The 22,365-nt window shown below is 50.2% G+C and overlaps 1 protein-coding gene across 1 annotated transcript in view; it reads left to right on the top strand.

The window, feature by feature from the left end:
* ME2 (malic enzyme 2) overlaps positions 1-21,980 on the top strand; it is a 35,832-nt gene extending 13,852 nt beyond the window's left edge. The window contains exons 3-16 of the mRNA XM_032096104.1: positions 2,400-2,533; positions 3,910-4,059; positions 7,140-7,215; positions 7,575-7,736; positions 8,271-8,374; positions 8,695-8,804; positions 8,914-9,011; positions 9,997-10,110; positions 10,202-10,316; positions 11,244-11,386; positions 14,832-14,934; positions 15,632-15,702; positions 16,364-16,462; positions 16,814-21,980. Coding sequence (XP_031951995.1) covers positions 2,400-2,533; positions 3,910-4,059; positions 7,140-7,215; positions 7,575-7,736; positions 8,271-8,374; positions 8,695-8,804; positions 8,914-9,011; positions 9,997-10,110; positions 10,202-10,316; positions 11,244-11,386; positions 14,832-14,934; positions 15,632-15,702; positions 16,364-16,462; positions 16,814-16,963 — 1,629 coding nt within the window. The 3' untranslated portion in view covers positions 16,964-21,980. The remainder of the gene's footprint in view (positions 1-2,399; positions 2,534-3,909; positions 4,060-7,139; positions 7,216-7,574; positions 7,737-8,270; positions 8,375-8,694; positions 8,805-8,913; positions 9,012-9,996; positions 10,111-10,201; positions 10,317-11,243; positions 11,387-14,831; positions 14,935-15,631; positions 15,703-16,363; positions 16,463-16,813) is intronic.
* The last annotated feature ends 385 nt before the right edge of the window (positions 21,981-22,365 follow it).

Here is a 22,365-nt window from a genome sequence, read left to right as displayed (position 1 = left end):
CAAGTGTTCACCAGCTGCACTCGGCCTTGTAGCCCGAGTCCCTTGCGCTGCCGGCACCGCTTGTGTTGGGAAAGGGCTGTTCCCAAAAGGCACGAGCTGCGGGCGGGACGGGGAGGGAGCGGAGAGGAGTTTGTGTGGAATTCCACAGAGAATTCGTATTTCTTGTGAATTGTGCCAAGTGGAGCTAAAGTAGCTCCTTTGCAATATACAAAAAACCTCCATCGTCCAGAGAGTGGTTTTGTGGGTTTTTCTCTCGTGTCAATGCTGTTTACGTGGTTGTGTTCCTCGTGGAAATGTTGGATTACTCAGATCAGTTTTTTGGAAAAAATACCGCTGAAATGGCTAAATTGACTTCTACACACCACAAGAAAAAGAAAAAATCAACCCCTAAAATCCAGCAGCAAGATTAAAAACTTCAAGAATGAACTGTCATCCGAAATTTATTTGTATTTAGTGTTGGAAGAGTAGTGGAGAATAACAATTAGATTGGGAAAGAAAACTGTGGTTTGCAAAAGACTCATGACTACTTGTAGGAAAACTTTACTACCCTAGTAGTAAAAGGTTAAACTGAAATCAGTATTTAGAGTGAAATCTACCATGTGGAAAGTTGGCAGACATGAAAATAAATACAGAGAAAAGCAAATTTATTTTGGGGTTAAGTACTTGGACTTTTCTGCAAGAAGGAAAAACACTGAAGTTTTTTGGGTTTGTTTGGTTTTTTTCTTGCCTTCTAACTCTTCAAGTATTTTATTACTGTAGAGCATAGTGTAGAATCAGTACAGAGAGCAGGTGGACTGCTTAAGTCAGTGTAATCAAAAAAACTGATATTAAATATAATTTAAATAAGGAAAGAGAAAATAATAGTAATTATTTTAATGATGGGATTTTTTCTCTAAGGAGTATTGTTTAGAAACCATTCAAGTCTGATGAATTACATTAGAAGTAGATTCTTAAGTTAGAGATTTTTGTTAATGGCTCTGCTTTCTACAAATACCTGTGAAAAGTCCGTTCTCACATAAGCAGAGGTGAAAATACTTGTATTCTAATCCGAATTGATGTCTTGTTTTCAAGAGGAAAAGTACCGATTCTTTTTTCTTGTAACTTCAGGATCTGGACCTCGGTGACCCTTGTGGTCAGGGTGTTCTGATTCTCTGACCATTTCTGATGGCAGGAGGAATTTGGAGTGTGATTACAAGGCAGAAAGCAAACCTTAGAAAGCTTTCTTAAATCTTTTTTCTTCTAACTTGGCAGTAAGAATCTGAAAGTTGAGAAGCTGTGCTCTTGTTTTTGAGTCGATCTGCCTAAACAAAGGCAGTGCTTGTGAGCAGAGCTGTTGTTCCGTGTCTGCGCCTCCTCCAGAGCCCTGCGACCACCAGAGCTTTCCCTGTCGGATTCCCCTTTTCCTCACAGACTGGTGCTCAGCCTTGGCACAGAAAAGGGATTTCAGCTCCTGTGGTCACAAACGCTGATTTAGTCACGCGCTGAGCCGGCCCCCTTGGATGGCCTGGCGTAAGGGAAGTTCGCGGCGGCTGTTCTGGAAGTGGCAAGCTGAAAGCCGTGTCAGTTGCTGTCGGATGTGGGGTCAGGGTTTGGGGCAGGCTGGCTGTGAACCCGTCCTTGGAGCAGGGAATGTTTTGCAGAGTTACACCAGGAGGTCAGTGCTCCGTGGAGGAGCATGCCAGGCTCCCCCAGCACGTACCTCACAGCAGCTGCTTTGTGTACAAAACCACTCCTGCTGGATGTTATCGTTAAATCATTCAAATCAGTGTGTAAATGACAATAAATTTAAACTCTTGGTGCACCCTCTGTTCACTCTCCGTTTCCCGGATGGAGAAGAATGGGAAGTCTTTGCAGTTTAACTCTTCTAATTTGCTACAAATGAGGCTTTTTGGTAGTAGGCAAAAAGATTAGATCTCTTCCTGAGTGAAAATGAAGTATTTGGGTTGAACTGTGATCTTAAGAAGAGTTAGGGCAATTCAGTACCTTGGGCATCAGGCTGTACTACTGAGAGTGTGTAGGAAAAAGCAGCAAATGGAGCAATTCAGATTAAAATCTGTGGACTGAACGTTGCTGTCTGTGACTGCAGGGACCAGAGCGGGTGGCCCACGTGAAACAACTGGAAAAGCAGCTGTTGTTTCACTTTTAATCTGTTTGCAGAGTTATTCTCCAGTTTTACAGAGGAAGATGAAACCTGGCAAAGGTCACGGCGTCTCAGGAATGTGGGCAGGCTGTGGTCAAAAGGAATACCCACAAACCGTGAGGAAAACCCCAGGAGAGGCGAGCACATCCAAGCCTGCCTGCTGCGGCACCTGGCACGGGGAGAGGGTGCAGTGAAACACGGTTCCCAGAAATGCTGGGGCAAGAACTGATGATCATTGCTGCTCACCTCTCGTTTTCAGGGCATGGCCTTTACATTGCATGAGCGACAAATGCTTGGGCTGCAAGGACTCCTGCCTCCTAAGATAGAGACGCAAGACATCCAAGCCTTGCGCTTCCACAAGAATCTGGCAAAAATGACTGACCCCTTGGAAAAGTAAGCACTGCTCCAGCCGTGTCCTGTCGTGGAAGTGAGAGGGAATATTGGGGATGGAAATAAAATGGAAACGTGAACATACTCCGTGGGGATAACCAAAGTTTCTACCACTTCTGCTGGGGTTTTTCAGTTCTTGGGTGTTATTTTCACTTTGGCACAGGAAACTGCTTTCATCGTGTGGTTAGGTGAGGTTGGGAAGCTTCTTTTTTTTTTTTTTTTTTTTTTTAATATTCTATGGTCATAAAGCAGCAAAAGAGAATGTGTGAAAGTTAGTACCAAAGCTGCAAAGCTGTCTGTAACCTGTAATACATATTTCTGTAATCTGTGAGATGGAGTGGCAGGTTGTTAGAGCACAGGAGGTGGCATTCAGCCCGTTCTATAAAAATGTGTGATAATGAAGGTACATTGAGCCTTTGAGATACCAAAAACAGTGTTTAACATATGCGGTAGTTACTGCTAAAAAGGAACTACGAGAGTGGAATTTTAAGTCTCACAATGTGTATTTTTTTTATGTCTTTTATTATTTAACCCACCGGTTTGGTGAGCTGCAGAGAGTTTTGCTGTGTGTTATTTTTAGAGTGCCGTGTTTTTAGCATCCCGTTACTGTTTTCACATAATCTTTATGTATCTCTGCCTGAAAAAATGCTCAGTCTCCTGCAGGCAAGAGGAGAACTGGGACGGTTTGGGGCTCACTGGACCACATCAAAGCTCTTTTGTTCTCATCAGAACTGAAAGATGGCTCTTAAATCCACATCATGTCACTTGCTGGTCCCAAGCAGTCATGTCATCTGTATTGGCCAAGTGCCCCGTTGCTGTAGCCTGAGGCAAATTGCCCATTCATTATCTTTATGTTGTTGGGTCAGCAGCCCTGAATATGGTCTGGGACACACTAAATTGGTGGATAAATATGCAAAAATTCGGATTTAATCCACATGCCCACATAAGTCCTTCAAAATGGACTTTCTGTTAGGGCTCAGTTTGTTTTACATGTGTGTCGGTGTTGGGATTCACCAGACACTTGCATTTTTGGATGAAAAATGCTTCCACTGATAATTTTGTTGGTAACAGTAACGAGACTCCCAGCTGCATCCTGCAATAAATCCATGGGTTGTCTTTAATCCCATTGTGTGCATTGCCTTGTTAGCATGCACGGTGTGTCACATCCAGTACTTCTATTTCACCTTTTTACTTCTGCTGCTCTCTCTTTCCCCCAACTTCTGTTTAGTGCTCGAAGCCTGACTTGAGGGGGAGTGGGAATTGCATGGGGAAATAATATGAAGCGTGGGTTTTTTTGCTTTCCCTGTTTTCACATTGCTTTAAATAAGCAGAAATGGGAGAGAGTAAGAGGTGTTTTTCCTCGTTTGGATTAATTACAGGTATATCTACATAATGGGGATCCAGGAGAGAAATGAGAAGTTGTTCTACAGGGTGCTGCAGGACGACATTGAGCAGTTAATGCCGATTGTGTACACTCCCACAGTGGGCCTTGCCTGCTCCCAGTACGGACACATCTTCAGGAGACCAAAGTAAGGACAGCAAATACACACAGCTGCTGCTTTTGTTGTCATTCTTGCCATTGTCACTCTGCATTCTTGCCTGAGGTTTGGAAATGGTTCATTTCATCTTCTTTCGGATTCAGCTACACAAGGCTTGTGCCAATTCAGGGCGGAAAAAGTTGGTTAAAATATATCTCAAGGCACAGTTTATATTGAGAAACAAAACACTTGAAAGCAGACATGGTGATGTGTCACGTAAATACCCCAAGTGCAGGGCTTCAACCCCATTCCCAGCTCTTCCTAGACGCCATACAGCTCTGTAATTCCAGGGGGGATTTCCCCAACTCTCAGAGTCCCCTCTGTGGGTCTGAGGATCTGTGTGAGGACAGAGCATTTGGAAGGGAGTGTGGATTGAAAGGGATTTCTGGACATCATCCTGTATCAGTCCCTGTAGGAGAGGGGTGGCTCAGGGTGGGTTCCTGAGGTCTGTGCCCTGGGGTCAGTCTGTGTAGGAGAGGGGTGGCTCAGGGTGGGTTCCTGAGGTGTGTGCCCTGGGGTCAGTCTGTGTAGGAGAGGGGTGGCTCAGGGTGGGTTCCTGAGGTCTGTGCCCTGGGGTCAGTCTGTGTAGGAGAGGGGTGGCTCAGGGAGGGTTCCTGAGGTCTGTGCCCTGGGGTCAGTCTGTGTAGGAGAGGGGTGGCTCAGGGTGGGTTCCTGAGGTCTGTGCCCCAGGGTCAGTCTGTGTAGGAGAGGGGTGGCTCAGGGTGGGTTCCTGAGGTCTGTGCCCTGGGGTCAGTCTGTGTAGGAGAGGGGTGGCTCAGGGTGGGTTCCTGAGGTCTGTGCCCTGGGGTCAGTCTGTGTAGGAGAGGGGTGGCTCAGGGTGGGTTCCTGAGGTCTGTGCCCCAGGGTCAGTCTGTGTAGGAGAGGGGTGGCTCAGGGTGGGTTCCTGAGGTGTGTGCCCTGGGGTCAGTCTGTGTAGGAGAGGGGTGGCTCAGGGTGGGTTCCTGAGGTGTGTGCCCTGGGGTCAGTCTGTGTAGGAGAGGGGTGGCTCAGGGTGGGTTCCTGAGGTCTGTGCCCTGGGGTCAGTCTGTGTAGGAGAGGGGTGGCTCAGGGTGGGTTCCTGAGGTCTGTGCCCCCAGGGTCAGTCCCTGTAGGAGAGGGGTGGCTCAGGGAGGGTTCCTGAGGTGTGTGCCCCCAGGGTCAGTCTGTGTAGGAGAGGGGTGGCTCAGGGAGGGTTCCTGAGGTCTGTGCCCCAGGGTCAGTCTGTGTAGGAGAGGGGTGGCTCAGGGTGGGTTCCTGAGGTGTGTGCCCTGGGGTCAGTCTGTGTAGGAGAGGGGTGGCTCAGGGAGGGTTCCTGAGGTGTGTGCCCTGGGGTCAGTCCCTGTAGCAGAGGGGTGGCTCAGGGTGGGTTCCTGAGGTGTGTGCCCCAGGGTCAGTCTGTGTAGGAGAGGGGTGGCTCAGGGTGGGTTCCTGAGGTCTGTGCCCCAGGGTCAGTCTGTGTAGGAGAGGGGTGGCTCAGGGTGGGTTCCTGAGGTCTGTGCCCTGGGGTCAGTCTGTGTAGGAGAGGGGTGGCTCAGGGTGGGTTCCTGAGGTCTGTGCCCTGGGGTCAGTCTGTGTAGGAGAGGGGTGGCTCAGGGAGGGTTCCTGAGGTCTGTGCCCTGGGGTCAGTCTGTGTAGGAGAGGGGTGGCTCAGGGTGGGTTCCTGAGGTCTGTGCCCTGGGGTCAGTCTGTGTAGGAGAGGGGTGGCTCAGGGTGGGTTCCTGCGGTGTGTGCCCCAGGGTCAGTCTGTGTAGGAGAGGGGTGGCTCAGGGTGGGTTCCTGAGGTCTGTGCCCCAGGGTCAGTCTGTGTAGGAGAGGGGTGGCTCAGGGTGGGTTCCTGAGGTGTGTGCCCTGGGGTCAGTCTGTGTAGGAGAGGGGTGGCTCAGGGTGGGTTCCTGAGGTCTGTGCCCTGGGGTCAGTCTGTGTAGGAGAGGGGTGGCTCAGGGTGGGTTCCTGAGGTCTGTGCCCTGGGGTCAGTCTGTGTAGGAGAGGGGTGGCTCAGGGAGGGTTCCTGAGCTCCCTGCCCAGCAGTGCCTGCCCCCCCTGCAGCCGAGGTGCTGTGGCAGCTCAGGCTGAGCCGTGACCCTGCTCCTGCTGGGGAGCGGGTGGGGAGAGGCTCTGCAGTGCTGGGGAGGTTCTCAGGGTACTCTGCAGAGGGCACAGCCTGATGTGGGGTGCAGGAGCAGAGGGCAGCGGGGTGTGAGGAGGGGTGGGAGCTCAGCAGGTCCTGCTGGTGCAGATGTTCCCCACGTTACAGCTGTGCTGCCAGCAGCCAGCTTTTGGTTACTCTGGCACGGTAAACATGCTTGGCTGGGATCTGGTTTGGGTTCAGCAGTGACTGCAAAACAACTGTTCACGTTACCTGCTCTGTGCTGGGAAACCAGTTCAGACTGGCAGTCATTCCAGCTCATTTCCATGAGGTTCTCACTGCCATTCAGAATGTTCCTCGAGCCGTTTGGGTTGAGGGCTTCAGGCTCTGTGGAGGAAGGGCTGCTCCTTCACCGCCATGAGGATGTGGCTGCTGGGGTAAAGACAGTGAGAAACTCACAGTTTTTCTCCTGATCTGGGGCCACGTAAAAAATGTACTCTTAGTTCTCACATGCTTCCTTCCCCTTCCACATCCTTGTGTGTGTTATAGATCGGTTTGAAAACCATCCTCAGCCTTGCAGGAGCATTTCTTGTCTGTACAAGAAAGAGCAGCATGGACTGGAACTGAGGATGGAACTCAGAACTTCCTTGCTTTCCATGAACCAGCTAAAGCCAAGTTTTTAGGATCACGTTCCCTTCTCATATCCTTACAGGGGAGCAGAAGGGTCCTGTCACGCTGATGGAAACACTACAGGAGTACTAACAGTAGTGCAGGTAGAATAATGAAAAGTACTCTTACTTCAGGTTTTCAAAGTATCCAAGTATGCTTTTTTATTAGACACTGTCCTTTGAGTGGTTTGTGTCAGTGGTTGTAACACTTTGCATTTTAAATTGCCCTGTTTGACATTTAGTTTTACAAAGCCAGGTGAAATGTCTAATTGTCACCCATTAAATCTTTCTGGTTTGCGTCCTTTCTTTTCTTCCAGAGGATTATTTATTTCTATCTCAGACAGAGGCCACATAAGGTCAATCGTGAACAACTGGCCGGAGAACGACGTTAAGGTACTGCCCCTGTGTGATTTAGTTTCTAGTTGTTACTTCCTCTCAGCTGAGCTTTTTAAGATTTATTCATATTTGATGGAAACATAAATATTAAGTAATGCATCCTTGGCTCTTTAGTGACGATGGCAAAAATGCAGCTAATTAAGGTAATGCATATCTTGATGATCAGTGTTTTATCCTAAATATGAGGTTTATACGTTGAGGAAAGTATTCCTTGTAATCTGTGCTTTCTTTGATTGTGCAAACATACCTCAATTTTTGTCTGAGAAAAACCACAACTGGTATTGATTTAATCTTCATAAATTCCAGTGATCGGATATGATTTCACCTGCTTTATTCTTTTTTTTTTTTTCCTTCAGGCTGTTGTTGTCACTGATGGAGAAAGGATTTTGGGTCTTGGAGACCTGGGTGTGTACGGGATGGGGATCCCAGTGGGAAAGCTGTGTTTGTACACAGCCTGTGCAGGGATCCATCCAGATGCCTGCCTGCCCGTGTGCATCGACGTTGGCACCGATAACATGGTGAGTTGCCTCAACTTGGCCCGCCCTGAGTTACCCCTGTAAAAAGGAGTTGGTTTTATTTTTAAAGAATATTCCGTACTACAAGGGAGTATTTTTATTTGAGCACTTCTATTTGAGATAAACCCAAATATTTTATGCAAAGGGTGAATGATTGGGAATTCACCATACGGGGATTTAAAAGCGCCGGTTAATTTGTCCGTGAAAGGGAGGGACAACTCCGGGGAGGAGTTGGGATGCTGGAACACTGCGAGATAGGCAGTCCGTTTTGACCTGACTTTTAAGAAGCTGGAAATGGGAATTAGATTTATTAAAGCAATTTGTTGTTCACAGTATTGATTTGTTCCGTTTTATAAGCAGCCATCACCAGCCCCAAGTGCCAGCTAAAATTACAGAACGTTGACATTGACTGGAGGCTGTTACAGGGGCTGTATAAATGCAGTATCTCTGGTGTGAAATGGGCTCCTGCGAGCTCTGCAGGGCGTGTATTGAGGAAGCGATTCATCCTGCTGCTCTTCCTGGTTTATTCTCTTTCAGACACTCCTAAAAGATCCGTTTTATATGGGGCTGTACCAAAAGAGGGATCGCTCGCAGGTCTACGATGACCTGATAGATGAATTTATGGAAGCCATTACAGACAGGTATGGCACGGAGTGCTCTGCACAGAGCTGCTGGCACGAAACAGCCCTAACACACACTGTCCTTGACGCAGTCCTTTAAGGAATAGGGAAAGGACTGGAAGCTGAGACGAGTGTGTGTGTCTGTCCCCGGAGTGACATCCTCAGTGACCTAGAACATGCTGCTTGTCGTTATCTGTAAATGAGCACGGAGCGGAGACAGAGCTGTTCAGCACTGACGGGCCCGAGGACAGCCTGCTTCCAAAGATAATTGATTTACGTGCAGCATTTGCTGTTTGTCTCTATCTCTGTCCAGTGATGGAAATGTTTGCCATGTTCTGTAGGTATGGCCAGAACACACTGATCCAGTTTGAAGACTTTGGAAACCACAATGCTTTTCGGTTCCTAAGGAAATACAGGGAGAAGTACTGCACCTTCAATGACGATATTCAAGGTATACCCTTTGTTCGTGTTCCTTAATCTCTGTGCAGAAGCTTTGCCCAAAGCCACCATCTGCCCGGTAGATGTGTTCAGCTGCCCTTAGGTTTGCTCTGCTTTCACAGGGACAGCCTCAGTGGCCTTGGCAGGACTGCTGGCAGCACAGAAAGCCACCGGTAAACCACTCACAGACCAGAAAGTGCTGTTCCTTGGGGCGGGAGAGGTGAGTTCTCTGAAGGGCTCGAGAGCAGCAAGAGATACGTAAAATGTGTATTTTCTCATCCTGTGGGACTCGTGGAGATTTGCATTCTCTGAATGCCATTGCATAACTTTTCATATTTCAGGCCAGCTGAAATGCACTAGCAGAAGGGACTCTGTGCTTAAACAGGACTGTGTCAAGGTGTTTCACATTTGCAGGGACTCACACTTTTCATGTTCTTGCATGGCCTTGAAAAAAGCATCAGGGACTTAATTGTGTGTATTTGAAGGGAAACTCACCATGAAATTACCATGTAGCGAGAGCATCTTGTTAATTTTAATAGCACTGGAGAGAGGTACAGGGAGTTTTTCTCAGCAAGGTGATTCAGTCTGCAGCAGGCACCAGTTCCTGGTGCTGCAAATGCCAGGAGCAGCACTGCGCTTCTTGGTACATCAGCACAATTGCTCCTGTGGTGCTGACAAAATAACTCAATTATCTGAAAAGTTCTCCATCTGGGGAAAGGCCCTGATTGCAGTAATTGGCCGGAGCTGCCCTGAGCCCTGCTCTGCATCTCGCTCTGCCTTACTGCTCCTGCCGGGCTCAGCAGCGTGTGCAGGGAGCCAGGGGAGGGGACACGGGGCCAGCCAGCACCTTCCTGCTGTCCCTCTCTCTGCCAGGCCTTCATCTCGGGCAGCAGCGGCAGGTTTGGGGAGCAGAGGGGCACCAGCCCCGGGCTGGTTTCCTGGCAGAAGGGCTGAGCTCTCAGCGGTCGCTGTCGGGTTGGGCTGCGTGGTGTGGCTGCTGGGCTGGCACAAGCGCGGGGCACAGCGCCCAGGAGAGCTGCCCCTCTCGCTCTGCCTGAGGATGTGCTACTCTTGTCCCAGGGAGACATCTGTGTCTCAGAGCAGACTTGCTGAGGGGTTTTTGTGGGGGTCTTGAGCAGTGTGGGGTTTGTGCTGGCAAACCTCTTCCGTGACCTGTTACAAATCCGAGTCCTTCCTTGCACCAGGCCGCCCTGGGAATTGCAAACCTCATCGTTATGGCTATGATGGAAAACGGAGTGTCTGCTGAGGAGGCCTCCAGGAGGATCTGGATGTTTGACAAGCACGGTTTGCTGGTCCAGGTAGGGGTGCACCACGCCTGGGAATCCCACAGCATGGGTGGTCACTGCTTTCCCCGTCCTCTCACAGAAGGAACCGATGTTTTGTCTGCAGGGCCGAGAACAGAAGGTGGATTCCAACCAGGAGCCATTCACACATCAGGCTCCAGAGCACATACCAAAGACTTTTGTAGAGGCAGTGAACATACTTCGGCCTTCAGCTATCATCGGTGAGTGAGGTTATTGTTGTTTCTGTAATTTGGTTATTTGCTGCCTTTAATAGGCTAACGTGGCTCTGGAGGGCTTGGTGACAGTGATCTGCATTTCTGCTGCGGTGAACGAGATGAAAATGTGAGGCCAGTTTTCTACTTGAAAATACACTGAGCTGTGGTGCTCCTTCTGGACCTTGTGTCCTCAGTGACAGAGAGCAGCCACAACCATTCGTGTCTTCTGCTCTGCAGGAGTTCCCTAACTTGAGTTGTTTTGGTATTTTCTGACCTTCTGTCCCCCGGTCACTTTCTCTGGTCAGACCCTGTCAGCACCCCAGCTGGAAGGAGCAGCTCCATGCTGCACATCACCAGCACCTCTTAGGTCACTGACACCTGTCAGTGATTATTTACAGCTGTGGCTATCTGCAGAGAATAAATGGGATTACAGGTATTTCCTGGTATGACTGCAATTTCCTCTGCACATGATCTATCTGGAAAAGAAAAGGGGTGTTTTGGCTGAACACCCTGAAGGTTGTAGCCACTGCACAAATGTGTGCCATAGCTGTGTGTTTGTACGTCTGGGTTTGGGTGTGGTCAGGAGCACCGGTGTCAGGTGTGCATTGCACAGCTAACACCCACCTGGGGTGAATCATCCACCAAGAACCTGGCGTTCCCACTTGCTTAGCCAGGACAGTGTTCTCTGTACACATCAATACCAAAAAAGTAGCGTGAAGTAGGCTTCTGGAACACACTCCATAGACGTTCCTGTGAAAATGGTGAATTTCAGCCAGCCAGGAGCAGTGCCTGGTTTCCATCGCCAGCTGCCAGAGAAGCTTTGCTCTGAGTGGGAGACTTGAGGGCTGACATGAGCTCAGCGTACGGTCGCTGTCACCTGCCCTGAGGCAGCCGAGGATTGATTCTATTTGTGTGTGTTTCCATCTCCTCCAGGAGTTGCAGGAGCAGGGCGTCTCTTCTCCCAGGATGTGCTCAAAGCCATGGCTTCCATCAACGAGCGACCCATAATCTTTGCCCTGAGCAACCCCACGGTGAAGGCTGAGTGCACAGCAGAGGAGGCTTACACGATAACAGAGGTGTGTAAACTCAAGACTGTTGGCTGCTGGGACCATTTGCGAGTGCCTGAGCACAAGAATTCAAATTGTTCTGTTGCTGCTTGGACTCGGTGACATCATAATACAGTTCTTTCTCCCTTCTGGCAAAAGTTAATGGGGGTGATTTGAAAAGAAGCCTTGGTTTTTAGGTAGCAACGTTTTGCAAAACTCAAAATAGCCCAGATCTTGTTTTTAGGAGAACGACCTGCAGTACCGTTACGTGGCTTTGATCAATTAACTGTTTCTCACCGCTCTTGCTAATTGTTTCGTGTTTTAATGAAGCACGTTAGCGTGGCAGTGCAGAGTTAAGTGCAAGCTTCAGGATGCGGTGGCTGTGCAGTCCCTGGAGCGGGCGATGCCCTCGCAGCACGCAGGCCCGTGCCTCGTGCAGGCGCTGCGGGTGCCACCGGCGGTGCCCGGGCAGCGCTGTGCCGCGGGGCAGGGCTGCCCTCTGTCCCCGGCCGCCACAGCTCAGGCTCTGCGCTGCCTCCACCCCGGGACTCAGCCAGGAGCGAGCGCCCCTCGCTCTGCAGCCTCCCCCCGGAGCCGCTGCGCCCTGCCGGGCCCGGAGCTGCGGTCTGGGGCTGTTTTTTCCTTAATAGCTCCGCTGTTAATAGCACATCCAGACCTTGGCTTTGCCTTCAGCGAAGCCAGTCTTTTATCCTTGTGCACAGCTTTTTGTGCAGAGCTGATTGCCTCTGAAGGGAGCCGAGGGGAGGGAGGTGGGGCACGGGGGGACCGTGCAGACGCAGCAGTGGCTGCGAGGCTTTGAACTGGCTGCTGGTGCCTCTCCGTCACGCTGCAGGCTGCAGCTGGTGTGATCTCTGTGCCGGCCACAGGGCCTGCTGCAGACTCCAGGGGTGGCTTCTTTTCTTCTATTTCTCTTTTTTTAATACAGTCCCGAATCAAGTGATTCATCTGTGAAAATGGGTGTGTGGAGACCTTTCCTTGTTTTTTGGTGCAGACTGTGAACGCCTCCCTTGCACCGTCAGTGGGGCTCAGTTCCCAGCAGTACAGCCCCAGCAGTGGCAGTGTCCCCTGGGAGGTGGCACTCCGCTGTCCCCATCTGACACCCAGATTCTCTTCCATGTTCTGGGCCCGTCGGCTCGGGGGAGCTCCTGCCACGGAGATCTGCAGCCCAGAGGGAGCTCTGGAATAGCAGTCTCTGGACAAAGTCTGGATCTTATCTCTTAACAGCGTATCATCTGGGTTAGAAAAGCCCTCCAAGGCCATGGGTCCAATCGTTCCCAGCTCTGCCAAGGCCACCACTGACCTGTGTCCCCAAGTCCCACATCCACACGGCTTTTACACCCCTCCAGGGATGGGCACTCCACCCCTGCCCTGGGCAACCCCTCCAGGGCTGGACAATTCTTCCCATGGAGAAACTGTTCCTGCTGTCCACCCTGAGGCTCCCCTGGCCCAGCCTGAGGCCGTTCCCTCTCCTCCTGTCCCTGTTCCCTGCGAGCAGAGCCCGACCCCCCCGGCTGCCCCCTCCTGTCAGGGACTTGTGCAGAGCCACAAGGTCCCCCCTGAGCCTCCTTTGCTCCAGCCTGAGCCCCTTTCCCAGCTCCCTCAGGAACTCTCCAGCCCCTTCCCAGCTCCCTCAGCCGCTCCTGGGGCTCCAGCCCCTTCCCACCTCTGTCCCCTGCTCTGGACAAACTTTTGAATTAAGATGGTGCAGTATGTCTCAGATACCTTGCATTAACCAGAGCAGTGAGTTGGGCAGTGTTTCAGTGTATGAATTCCAGTATCTTGGATAGAAGGTAAACAAGAGTTAGTCATGCAGCCAAGACTTCAGCTGGCATAAACAGATGTAAGAACTGCTGCCATCTCTAGCTGCAGGAGGCCAGGAGCACAATTAGAGGGGGAATCAGCCTGATTTTTGCTTTGCACCTGTTACAGACTATCAGCAGATGTTGTAAGGCTAGAGGCTGGCTCTGCCCACGGCTGCGTGCTGAGCCCCAAGGAGCTGCACCTCGGGGTGCTTGTCACTGTCGGCAGCAGAAGCAGGACGCTGCTCCCTGGGGTCAGGGGTGGGGGCATCTTCCCTGCAGGAGCTCTGTGAGCACAGCAGTGTTCACAAAGTTTGAGCCCAGTGCAGAGAAGATCTTTGGGGTTTTTTTCTGTGTTGGATCCGTATGTTCCTTTATTCATGATTTTCTGTATTTCTGGTTATTTGTACACATGGGTTATTTGGACAATTAAGCACTGCTGGTCAGTAAATGAGCGGGTGTAGTTTTGTTCCAGTCTTTACTCATACATTTTGAAGTGTTTCTGTCTCTTTAAACTTTCCTGCAGTTCTGCTGTTTGTTGCCATGATGCTCTTCGGCTCTCTGACATGTACTCAGTTGACCCATAGCTTGCCCTTCAAAATATATTTTTCCCTTCAAGATACAGTAACTACTTAGGAAATGGACTCCAGAACCCTGACTGTTCTGTGAGTCCCTGAAAATGTCCAACTCCGCTTGCTTTGTCATGAAACTAACAGAGTTTGTCAGGCCATTAGGGATCAGAGCTGTCACCCCGTGTGTCTCCCGGCCTCGGGAGCAGCGTGATCCTGGCTGGGGTGAAGTCGCAGGCTGCACTAGAGGCAGCAAGGAAACAAAGATACCATCGCAAGCCTTTCGTTCCGTGTTTTTTTCCCACTAGATGGCACCTCTAAGAGGCTTTCGCTGCCCCTGTGTATTCCGTGGGCTTCTGCTGCCTTCTAATTTGCTTTGTCTTTTGGTCCTGTCCTCCGGTGCATCCATTTGCTTTGCTCCCTGCACAAAAAGGCTCTTGCTGTGGCTGTGCCCTGGCATTCAAACACGGTTCCAGAGCCTTCAGCTCCTTCCATAATTTGTTTTCAAACATAGTGGTCCTGGGGAGCCCCAAAGGTTTTAAACTGATCTTCTTAAATCTGTTACTCAAAGGAAAGTCAAGATTTTTTTGCTTTCAGTGGCTTTCCTGCTTGAGAAGAGGGTCATTTATCTAGAGGGTGTGGTTCACACTCAGATACGTTTTAGTATTTTGTGCCAATCAAAGGCGTTTCCAAAGGAAGGGTAAGCAAACCGCATTACTCACTGCTCTCGTAGCTCTCGGCAACAGAGGCCTGATACAGCAGTTCCTCCCTCTGCCTGCCCCCCTCCAGTAAGAAAGTGACCTTTTATTCCCACTTTCATTCCCACTTCTGCTCCGGTCTCCTCTGAAAGGGGCCATTGTCACCCATCTGCAGGGTCCCCGTGGTTCCTGGCCGGCGGCCGTGGTTGCGGTAGCGATTACCGCGCGCGTCCCTCGTTCCGGTGTGAGGAGCTCCTCTGGGTCAGCAACGAGCGATTAAACAAACAGAGCTGTGGGAGCTGCACGGCCCGGCCTGGCTGCTGGTGCCTGGCTCTCGGATTGCTGCTGGCGCTCCAGCAGCAGCCTGATCCGTCCTTCCTTTTGCCAGGGCCGCTGCTTGTTTGCCAGCGGCAGTCCCTTCGAGCTGGTGACTCTGAAGGATGGAAGAACCTTCAAACCAGGCCAAGGAAACAATGCCTACATTTTTCCAGGTAATAAATAAAACTGTCGCTGTTTAATCTCTTTAAGATTGGGCCACCTGCGCCTTTTCTTGGGTCCCTTCGCTGCATGAGGCACAGTTAGTGAGGCAGCACGAAGAGATGTTGCCAGCATTTGGAGCTGAGAACTTGGGTGAAAAGTGAATGATTGAACAGTCAGTTCAGGGTGGATGTTGGGCACGTGCAGCTCCGTGTGCGACACAGAGAGCAAACCCAGCTGGATATTGCTAAGAAAACAGAAGGGTGTTATTAAAGGCTTTGGAAGTTGCTGCACTGTGGGTTCTTCTGCTTGTTTGGGGAGGAAAGGAGAAAATAAATGTTAATATGCACTTGAAGTTATGTTAATAATCCTCGAAGTTAAAAGTTCTTAAAGTTATATCTGCACAATGGGGGTAGAAAAGTAGCACTGGGGATGTTTCTGTGCCTTCCCCTTTCTGCCCTGAGCAGCTAAGCTCCAGCCCCTTCTAAGAGCCAGCTACTATGGCTGCTCCCATGGGAATAGTGTTGTGAGCGTGGAAGGTGATCCTTAAGGTCTCCTCCGACCCGAGCCAGCCTATGACTCTCTCACAGTGTGTGCAGAAAGCTACGGGAAGGTTTTCAAGAGCAATGCTCCTGGTGACTTGCAGCTTCTCGGCAGCAGGCTGCATATTTTAAACTGATGTGGCCCTGATTGGCACTAATTTCCTTGTAGGCGTGGCTCTGGCTGTGATCCTCAGCAGTGTCCGGCACATTAGTGATAAGGTTTTCCTAGAGGCTGCCAAGGTAAGTCTGGGGGCAGAGCAAGCCGTGGCTTCTGACACGACAGGGATGGCTTGATGGGCACTTTTCTCAAATCTTGGTGAAACACAGTGGTTTCCTGTTTGATTTCTGTTGGCTTATCCTTCCACAATGGAAAAACAAAAAAAAAGGTGTTTTGATCAAACAGAGTTGTGACAAGAATCAGGTTCCATTGCAGCTTTGGTTAAGTAGGAAGTGTGTCCCTGTGTAAATTGCTCCCCAGCCTCGTAGCTGTGGCTGCCCCCTGCCCTGCCCTGCCCTGCCTGGGTTCTGTAGCTGCCACTGCAGCCCCCAGCATCCCGTCCCCTCCTGCCTGTCCACCCTGGAGCAGGAGCACCTTCCACACCGGAGTGTCTGGGGATCAGCCACCAGGCACACACGGGCAGTGCTCCTACAGCTTCCACGGCTGTGGGGGGAATTCATCCTCCAAAACCCCGGAGCTCGTTTTGCTAAATGCTTACAGTCACAGCGTGCTGGCTCTCAGCTCCACAGACTGAGAATTTCGGGAGGCTGATTGCCTTACTGCAGTGCTTTGGGAACACTCTGGCACTAAGAGCGCTGCAGCTTGATTCTCTCAGGTGTTCCAGCATGTCATTAGTCACTTTTGGGGCACAGTAAATGAAAAGTGTTTGTTTTTCTAACTCAGGCATTGGCAGAACAGTTGACAGATGAAGAGCTTGCGCAAGGAAGACTTTACCCTCCGCTGTCCAATATCAGGGAAGTTTCTATTTATATTGCTGTCAAGGTGAGTGTGAAACATGAAATTGCACTGTACTAAAAGTGGTTTATGTGTACATTAACCTGCAGCATTGCACGGTATGACCCTTGAACACGAGGTGCTTGGGCACAAAACACCTGGTTCTTTGTGCCTGCAGTAACAGGCGCTTATAAAAACATTCCGTTCTTTGGGTGCTTCAGCTTGGCAGTGGCGATGGGCCGGAACGATGCCCCTTTGGTTCCTAAAGTTAGGTTTTCAGATCCTAGCTAAGCCGTTTGGGGGCTGTAAGGAGGCGCTGGTGTTCCCACCGCTGTTGCGTGAGCGGTGAGCGCTGTGTCGGTGCAGCAGGCGCAGAGCAGTGCTGGTTTCGCTCCCCAGGTGATGGAGTTCCTGTACGCCAACAACATGGCTTTCCACTACCCCGAGCCCGCCAACAAGAACCACTACATCCGCTCCAAGGTCTGGACCTACGAGTACGAGTCCTTCATGCCGGATGTGTACGACTGGCCCGAGTCCAAGGTGCACTGATGCACCGCGGCATCGCACTCCTCAGGCAGTTCCTTCTACTCTGCAGGGATCCCTTTCTCAGACCAACTTCAATAACGATCTTTGACTCCTCTAATTTATTTGCGCTCATTTCATTGCCCTTTCCCTCCCCACCCCCCCCTTATACTCTGTTTTTCACCTGTTTTCTCCCAAGTACCTGACAAACTGTATGGATGGTGGCATCTGCCACAGGGATGAGAGAGCCCTCCAAAATGAATTTAAATAATGACATTGTATTTCTAGCTTAGAGCCAGCACCACACTGAAGAATTCCATTAGGGATATTTTAGCTACATGCGTTTGATGATGAACTATAGCTCTCTAATCACTCTAATCTGCTGATTTCCAGAATGACTTATTTCTGCCTTTAATAATCAGTCTTCTGATTGTCCTAGTGTTGTCACGCTGCATAAGCTGAGACATCGAGGGAGACCACTTGTCAAAAAAAAAAAGTATAAAAAAAGGACAGTTAAAGACAACTTTAAAGGTCTGATGGGCTTTCTCTTTTGTTTAATGCTTAGAGATGCCCATGTCCAGACATCCTTGTGGCGTTGGCTGCTGTTTCCTTGAGGAGCAGCGAGATGTACACTTGTGGAGCCTGCAGCAAAGTTTGCAGTTTTGTTTTCATCACTCCATGAAATCTGTTCTCAGGAAAAATGTGAACTAGTTCAAATTATCCTTGGGAAGCCTGAAAATAATATTAATCACTTAGTAGCTTTTAGAAACAAGGCCACGCTGTTGCAGGAAGAGTTTTACCGGGTAAAGGTAGGACCTGAAGTAATTTATGGAAATCTTTTAGAGATTTTACACAATGGACTGCAAGATGATGTACCAAAGGATTTTTACTTAATTTTTAAATTTTTCGAGATTCCATTTCTTCTACGCCAGGTTGTTTTCTCCCTTGCATCCCCTTGTTCTCATGAAAAGACTCTTGTGTGATGTTTTATGACATTGCTGACTCGAGAGCCCCGAAGTGGACTCACTTCCAACAAGCACCCCGTAGGCAGCTGATGGAGCTGGAACAGAAGTGGTTGTCAGGCAGCTATTTACCCGAGTCTGACTGAACCTTTCCTGTGGTCTCAGTCCCCTGTACTCAGGGGCTCAAAAGATGCAGTGCCTACAACCTCTGTATTGATCTCTCCAACTTACTCCATTTACAGGTCTAGTTTGTCAGCATCCTTGTGTGCAAACAGAAATTTCCAGTTGAGTTTCTCCTTGCCAGGGGTAGTACTGCCCGTTTGCTGCAGACACCGCAGTGTACGTTCCCTCTGATTCCACTGGGACGAGGCTGAAGTGCCCTCCTCACTCTGCAGGGGCAGGCAAGGACACCAGTGATGGCCACAGGCTGTGACTTCCCTGAACGTGGTCTCTGCAGCGAGAACAGCGATATGTCAGGAACAGCAATAAAGATACTGAGCTGTTCCACGGGTCGCTGCATCACGGCAGGGGAAGGACAGCAGTAAATAAATAGATACATAGATGGATGTGCCAGGGCCGTGCTGCAAATGTGAAGCCAAAACCCAAAGAGATAAAGTAAAGCTTGCTCAGGATGTAGCCATGGCAAGCACTGCTCTCCTATCCTCAGTTAGATAGGAAAATGCAGCCTCCACAGAACAGGCCAGGACAGAGCCGGGACAATGGTCTCGGTGCCCCCTTAGGCGCCTACAGCCTCATCTCTGGCTTCAAAATTACATTCATACAAAGAACAGTAAACTTTGGGAAGGCTCTGCCCAAGTGGGAAAGAAGACTGATTATGTAAACACAGAAAACAGTGTCGTGGGGAAAAAACTGTGGTGTTCAAGCTGTGGTAAAGTGTTGTGTGGTGGGGCTCGAAGTGCTGCGCCGCTCGGTCGGGCAGTGTGCACGGACAGGAACTTGCACTTGCAAGTGCATGTACAAAAGACACCAACACACACGTAGGATGTTTTTACAAGGAATGCTTTTTTCATCTATTTTTGCTATGCCTTGTTTTTTTGTATTTAAATTAGTGATCTTACTGGGAAAAAAAAAGGAATTATTTATTCAGTGTATGAATTATCTTTGCCTTTTGAAAATTCAGCTCTATCTGAAGCCTGTTGTGTTGTGCCAGTGGAGTTCTGCATCGTAGGATTCCAGTGTACTGGGAGCACACACTCCCTCCCTTCTGCCAACAGTCCAGTCAGACAGATGAGTAACAAAAACACCCAATGCCCCCATCTCATGTCCCAGCTAAGAGCGATCAGAGGCAGGGGCTCCGTCCCCAGCTCTGGGAAATAGGAAATAAAGATCCACGTCCACCCCTTCAGTGTGATTACTTTATTTTCAGGCAAGGATGGCAGCTGTTGTGTGTAACCAGTGGCCATTGGTAGCACTGAGGAGCAGCTGGAGCTCGGGAAAGCAGCGTGGCTCCTGCTCCGGGCAGGGGTGATCCCGGTTCCCGAAGGGAGCTCCCGCGGGGGGATCCGCCGTGGCTGCCGTCGGGCTGAGGGAAGGTGCCTGTTCTGCGCAGTCCTTTCCCTTCCTGGCACGGGCTCCCTGCCGTCTTTAAGCAGATGCCAAGAGGGATTGTTGGGAGCTGGCGGGCAGCGGCATTTTCCCAAGTAACGTTTCTGTAAATCCCACTGCACGGGCGAGGGCAGAGCGGTGCTCGGCAGCCCCGCGGGCTGCAGCGAGGAGCAGCGCGGCGCTGCGGGGCTGTGCTGGAGCTCAGCAGTCTGTCCCCCGTCTGTCCCATCGCTGCAGCTGGGTGGTGCCGCTCCGACCTGCTCCCTGCCCTCGCTCCTGGGCTTTGTCTGGCCAGGCTCTGTTCACCCGTGTAGCTCGCAGTGTGGACGGGGTGGGATTTTCCTTCTGACGTGCAGCCACTGTTTCCTGTTGGCAGCAGGTAACCTGTCAGCTCTCAAGAGTTTTAAGTCCATTTTCACTCCCCCTTTCATCTTCTCCAGAATTTTTTTTTTTTTTTGGATACGTAGAATTTTAAGATACATAGATTCATGTTCAGTTTTTCTTCAGGTACAATTAATCCTTGAACTAATTACAACTGCTAATCTTGCTGCCTAGTAAGGAACCACAGTTTCCTTTTTCATATTCTACTTAACATGATTTTTTTCTGTTTGCTGGCTTACTCAAAATATTTACTGATCTTTACCTGTACAGAAAATTCTCCCAGACAGTATGCAAAGGGAAACAGGTGTCACCAAGGATGCATTTTGTAATGTTACACAGTGTAAGTTAAAAAAACACATCACCTAAAGCACCACCAGTGTTGCAGCTTGTCACACCGCCCTGGTGACTTGCCCTCCACATGGTATGAAAGACCGTCTTCCATGTCTCCCTGGGGTGTGCAGAACCCTTCTGAGAGGATCAGGAACTTCCACCGAGGTCAGTCTTTCCCAGGATTTGTCCAACGCTTGCCTCCTTAAAACCAACAGGAGCAGGACTGAGCCTCTTGGCAGCAGCCAGTAGAAATGTTTAGGGGATAGTAAAGGTAGCTAATGAAGCACAGCCTTTCTTTATAAAATACGTGTGTTTTTGTTCAAAGATGTTCCAAGGGTTTGTGTGTTCCTGAAGCCTCTGCCCAGGTGCCAACGTGACGTGTAGAAGAAGTCTGTGGAAATGTTGTGTCTGATAGATTTTAACCCCCAGTGTGACCCGTGGCACGAGTTCTCGGTTACGTTTGTGAACAGTGGTGCATCCTCATCTGTTGTGTTTGTTTTCCAAGCCTCAAACAAAGCGGCACTGTACCTGCAGAGTGGTGTGTAACAGGTTTCCTGTGGTAGGTGCGTGTCTTCCTCCTGTACTGTTGTTTCCAGCACGCTGTTTTATGGGGATAAAGTAACTCTGTCACACTCCTCTGGTAGTACCTGCGAAGATGAACCGTACACCTTTTAGTTTCTCCTTAGCAGCCCTCCGTGGTGACTGTTCTGTGGGAGAGTGGGGATCACTGCTGTACAGGTCCAACCCTGTGTTTTAGTTCAGCTGACTCTGGGCCCCAGGCAGCCCAGGCTGTTTTTCACTGGCTCAGGGCTCTCTGGGCTGCAGAGGTGCAGAGCTGAGCCCCTCTGCCAGTCACAGAGAGGTACCTGCAGACTCTCAGAGCAGAGTGTAAGAACGGTTTGGATGCTGTCTCACTGCCTTGAAGAAACCACTGTCATTTCTGGACTCTTTAGGATGATACATACTGCTACCCCATCCCGTAACAGCCACGTGCAGCAGGCAGGGACTGGTGTTACATGGAATGCTGGAGCAAGGAGGAGAGCCAGAGCAAAGCTCTGATTGCACTGGCTTGGCAGCTGAATCTGAGCAAAGCAATTCAGCTGCTGCTGCTGCGGCTGCAGGGACCTCTAACTCTGTGTGGACCTCCCCTGCCCTCCCTACCTGCTCCCAAGAGCCGCAGTGATGTGGTATCAGCACTCTCGGGGCGAGCAGCGAGGACAGCACAGCTCCGAGCCTGCGCTGCCCCGCCGCTTCCCGGCCGCAGCGCTCCGTGGTGATGGCACTGACCCACGGAGCTGGTGGCACCACGGGCTGTGGCTGCAGCTGGAGGAAAGAGTTCTGTCATCAGACATCCTGCTCCTGCTGCGGGAGCCCTGTGCTGGGCACTCGTGTTCCCCAAACACGCCAGGTTGAGCTCAGCTCTCCACGTACCATTGACTTTGGCTCATCCGTCCTTCAAGTAGATCTTTCCTATATAGGAATTTTTATAGGAATAAAAATACTCTTAGGACTGAAGATGGCTGGTTTGTCAACAAAACAGCAAAATAATATTCATTTATTTCTGTCTTACGCATATCTCCCTTACGCAAATCAATGTAAGCCTGCCGGGGCGCTTGTGAGAACAGCTCCAGCCTGATGTGTGCAGGGCTGGCCGTGCCTGGGAGGGTCATTGCTCAGCTGAAACTAAAACTGTATGTAAAATGTGAAATGGTTGGAGTTTCTTCCTACTTTATAATGTTGTAACTCTATTGAAATGTGTGTTCCGGTCTTCTATTTTCTTAGTAAAACGCATTCCCTTTGCCTAAGTCGTGCCTGATGTTCTTTATTCTGAAAAAAAAAAAATGCTTGACCTATCCAGGATTGGAACAAGTCCCTTTGCCAAGGGGCTTTGTAAATGGTTGGATGTGATGATCTTTAAGGTCTTTTCATAGAATCAGGGAATCAGAGGATGGTTTGAGTTGGAAGGGAACCTTAATGACCATCCAGTGCCACCCCCTGCCATGGGCAGGGACACCTTCCACTGTCCCAGGCTGCTCCAAGCCCTGTCCAACCTGGCCTTGGACACTGCCAGGGATCCAGGGGCAGCCACAGCTGCTCTGGGCACCCTGGGCCAGGGCCTGCCCACCCTCCCAGACAGCAATTCCTTCCCAATATCCCATACAGCCCTGCCCTCTGGCACTGGGAAGCCAT

This window comes from Corvus moneduloides, chromosome Z, assembly GCF_009650955.1.
Source record: "Corvus moneduloides isolate bCorMon1 chromosome Z, bCorMon1.pri, whole genome shotgun sequence".
Taxonomy (NCBI): Eukaryota; Metazoa; Chordata; class Aves; order Passeriformes; family Corvidae; genus Corvus; species Corvus moneduloides.
The sequence above is the reverse complement of the archived record's forward strand: the minus strand, read 5'-3'. Positions and strand labels throughout refer to the sequence as shown.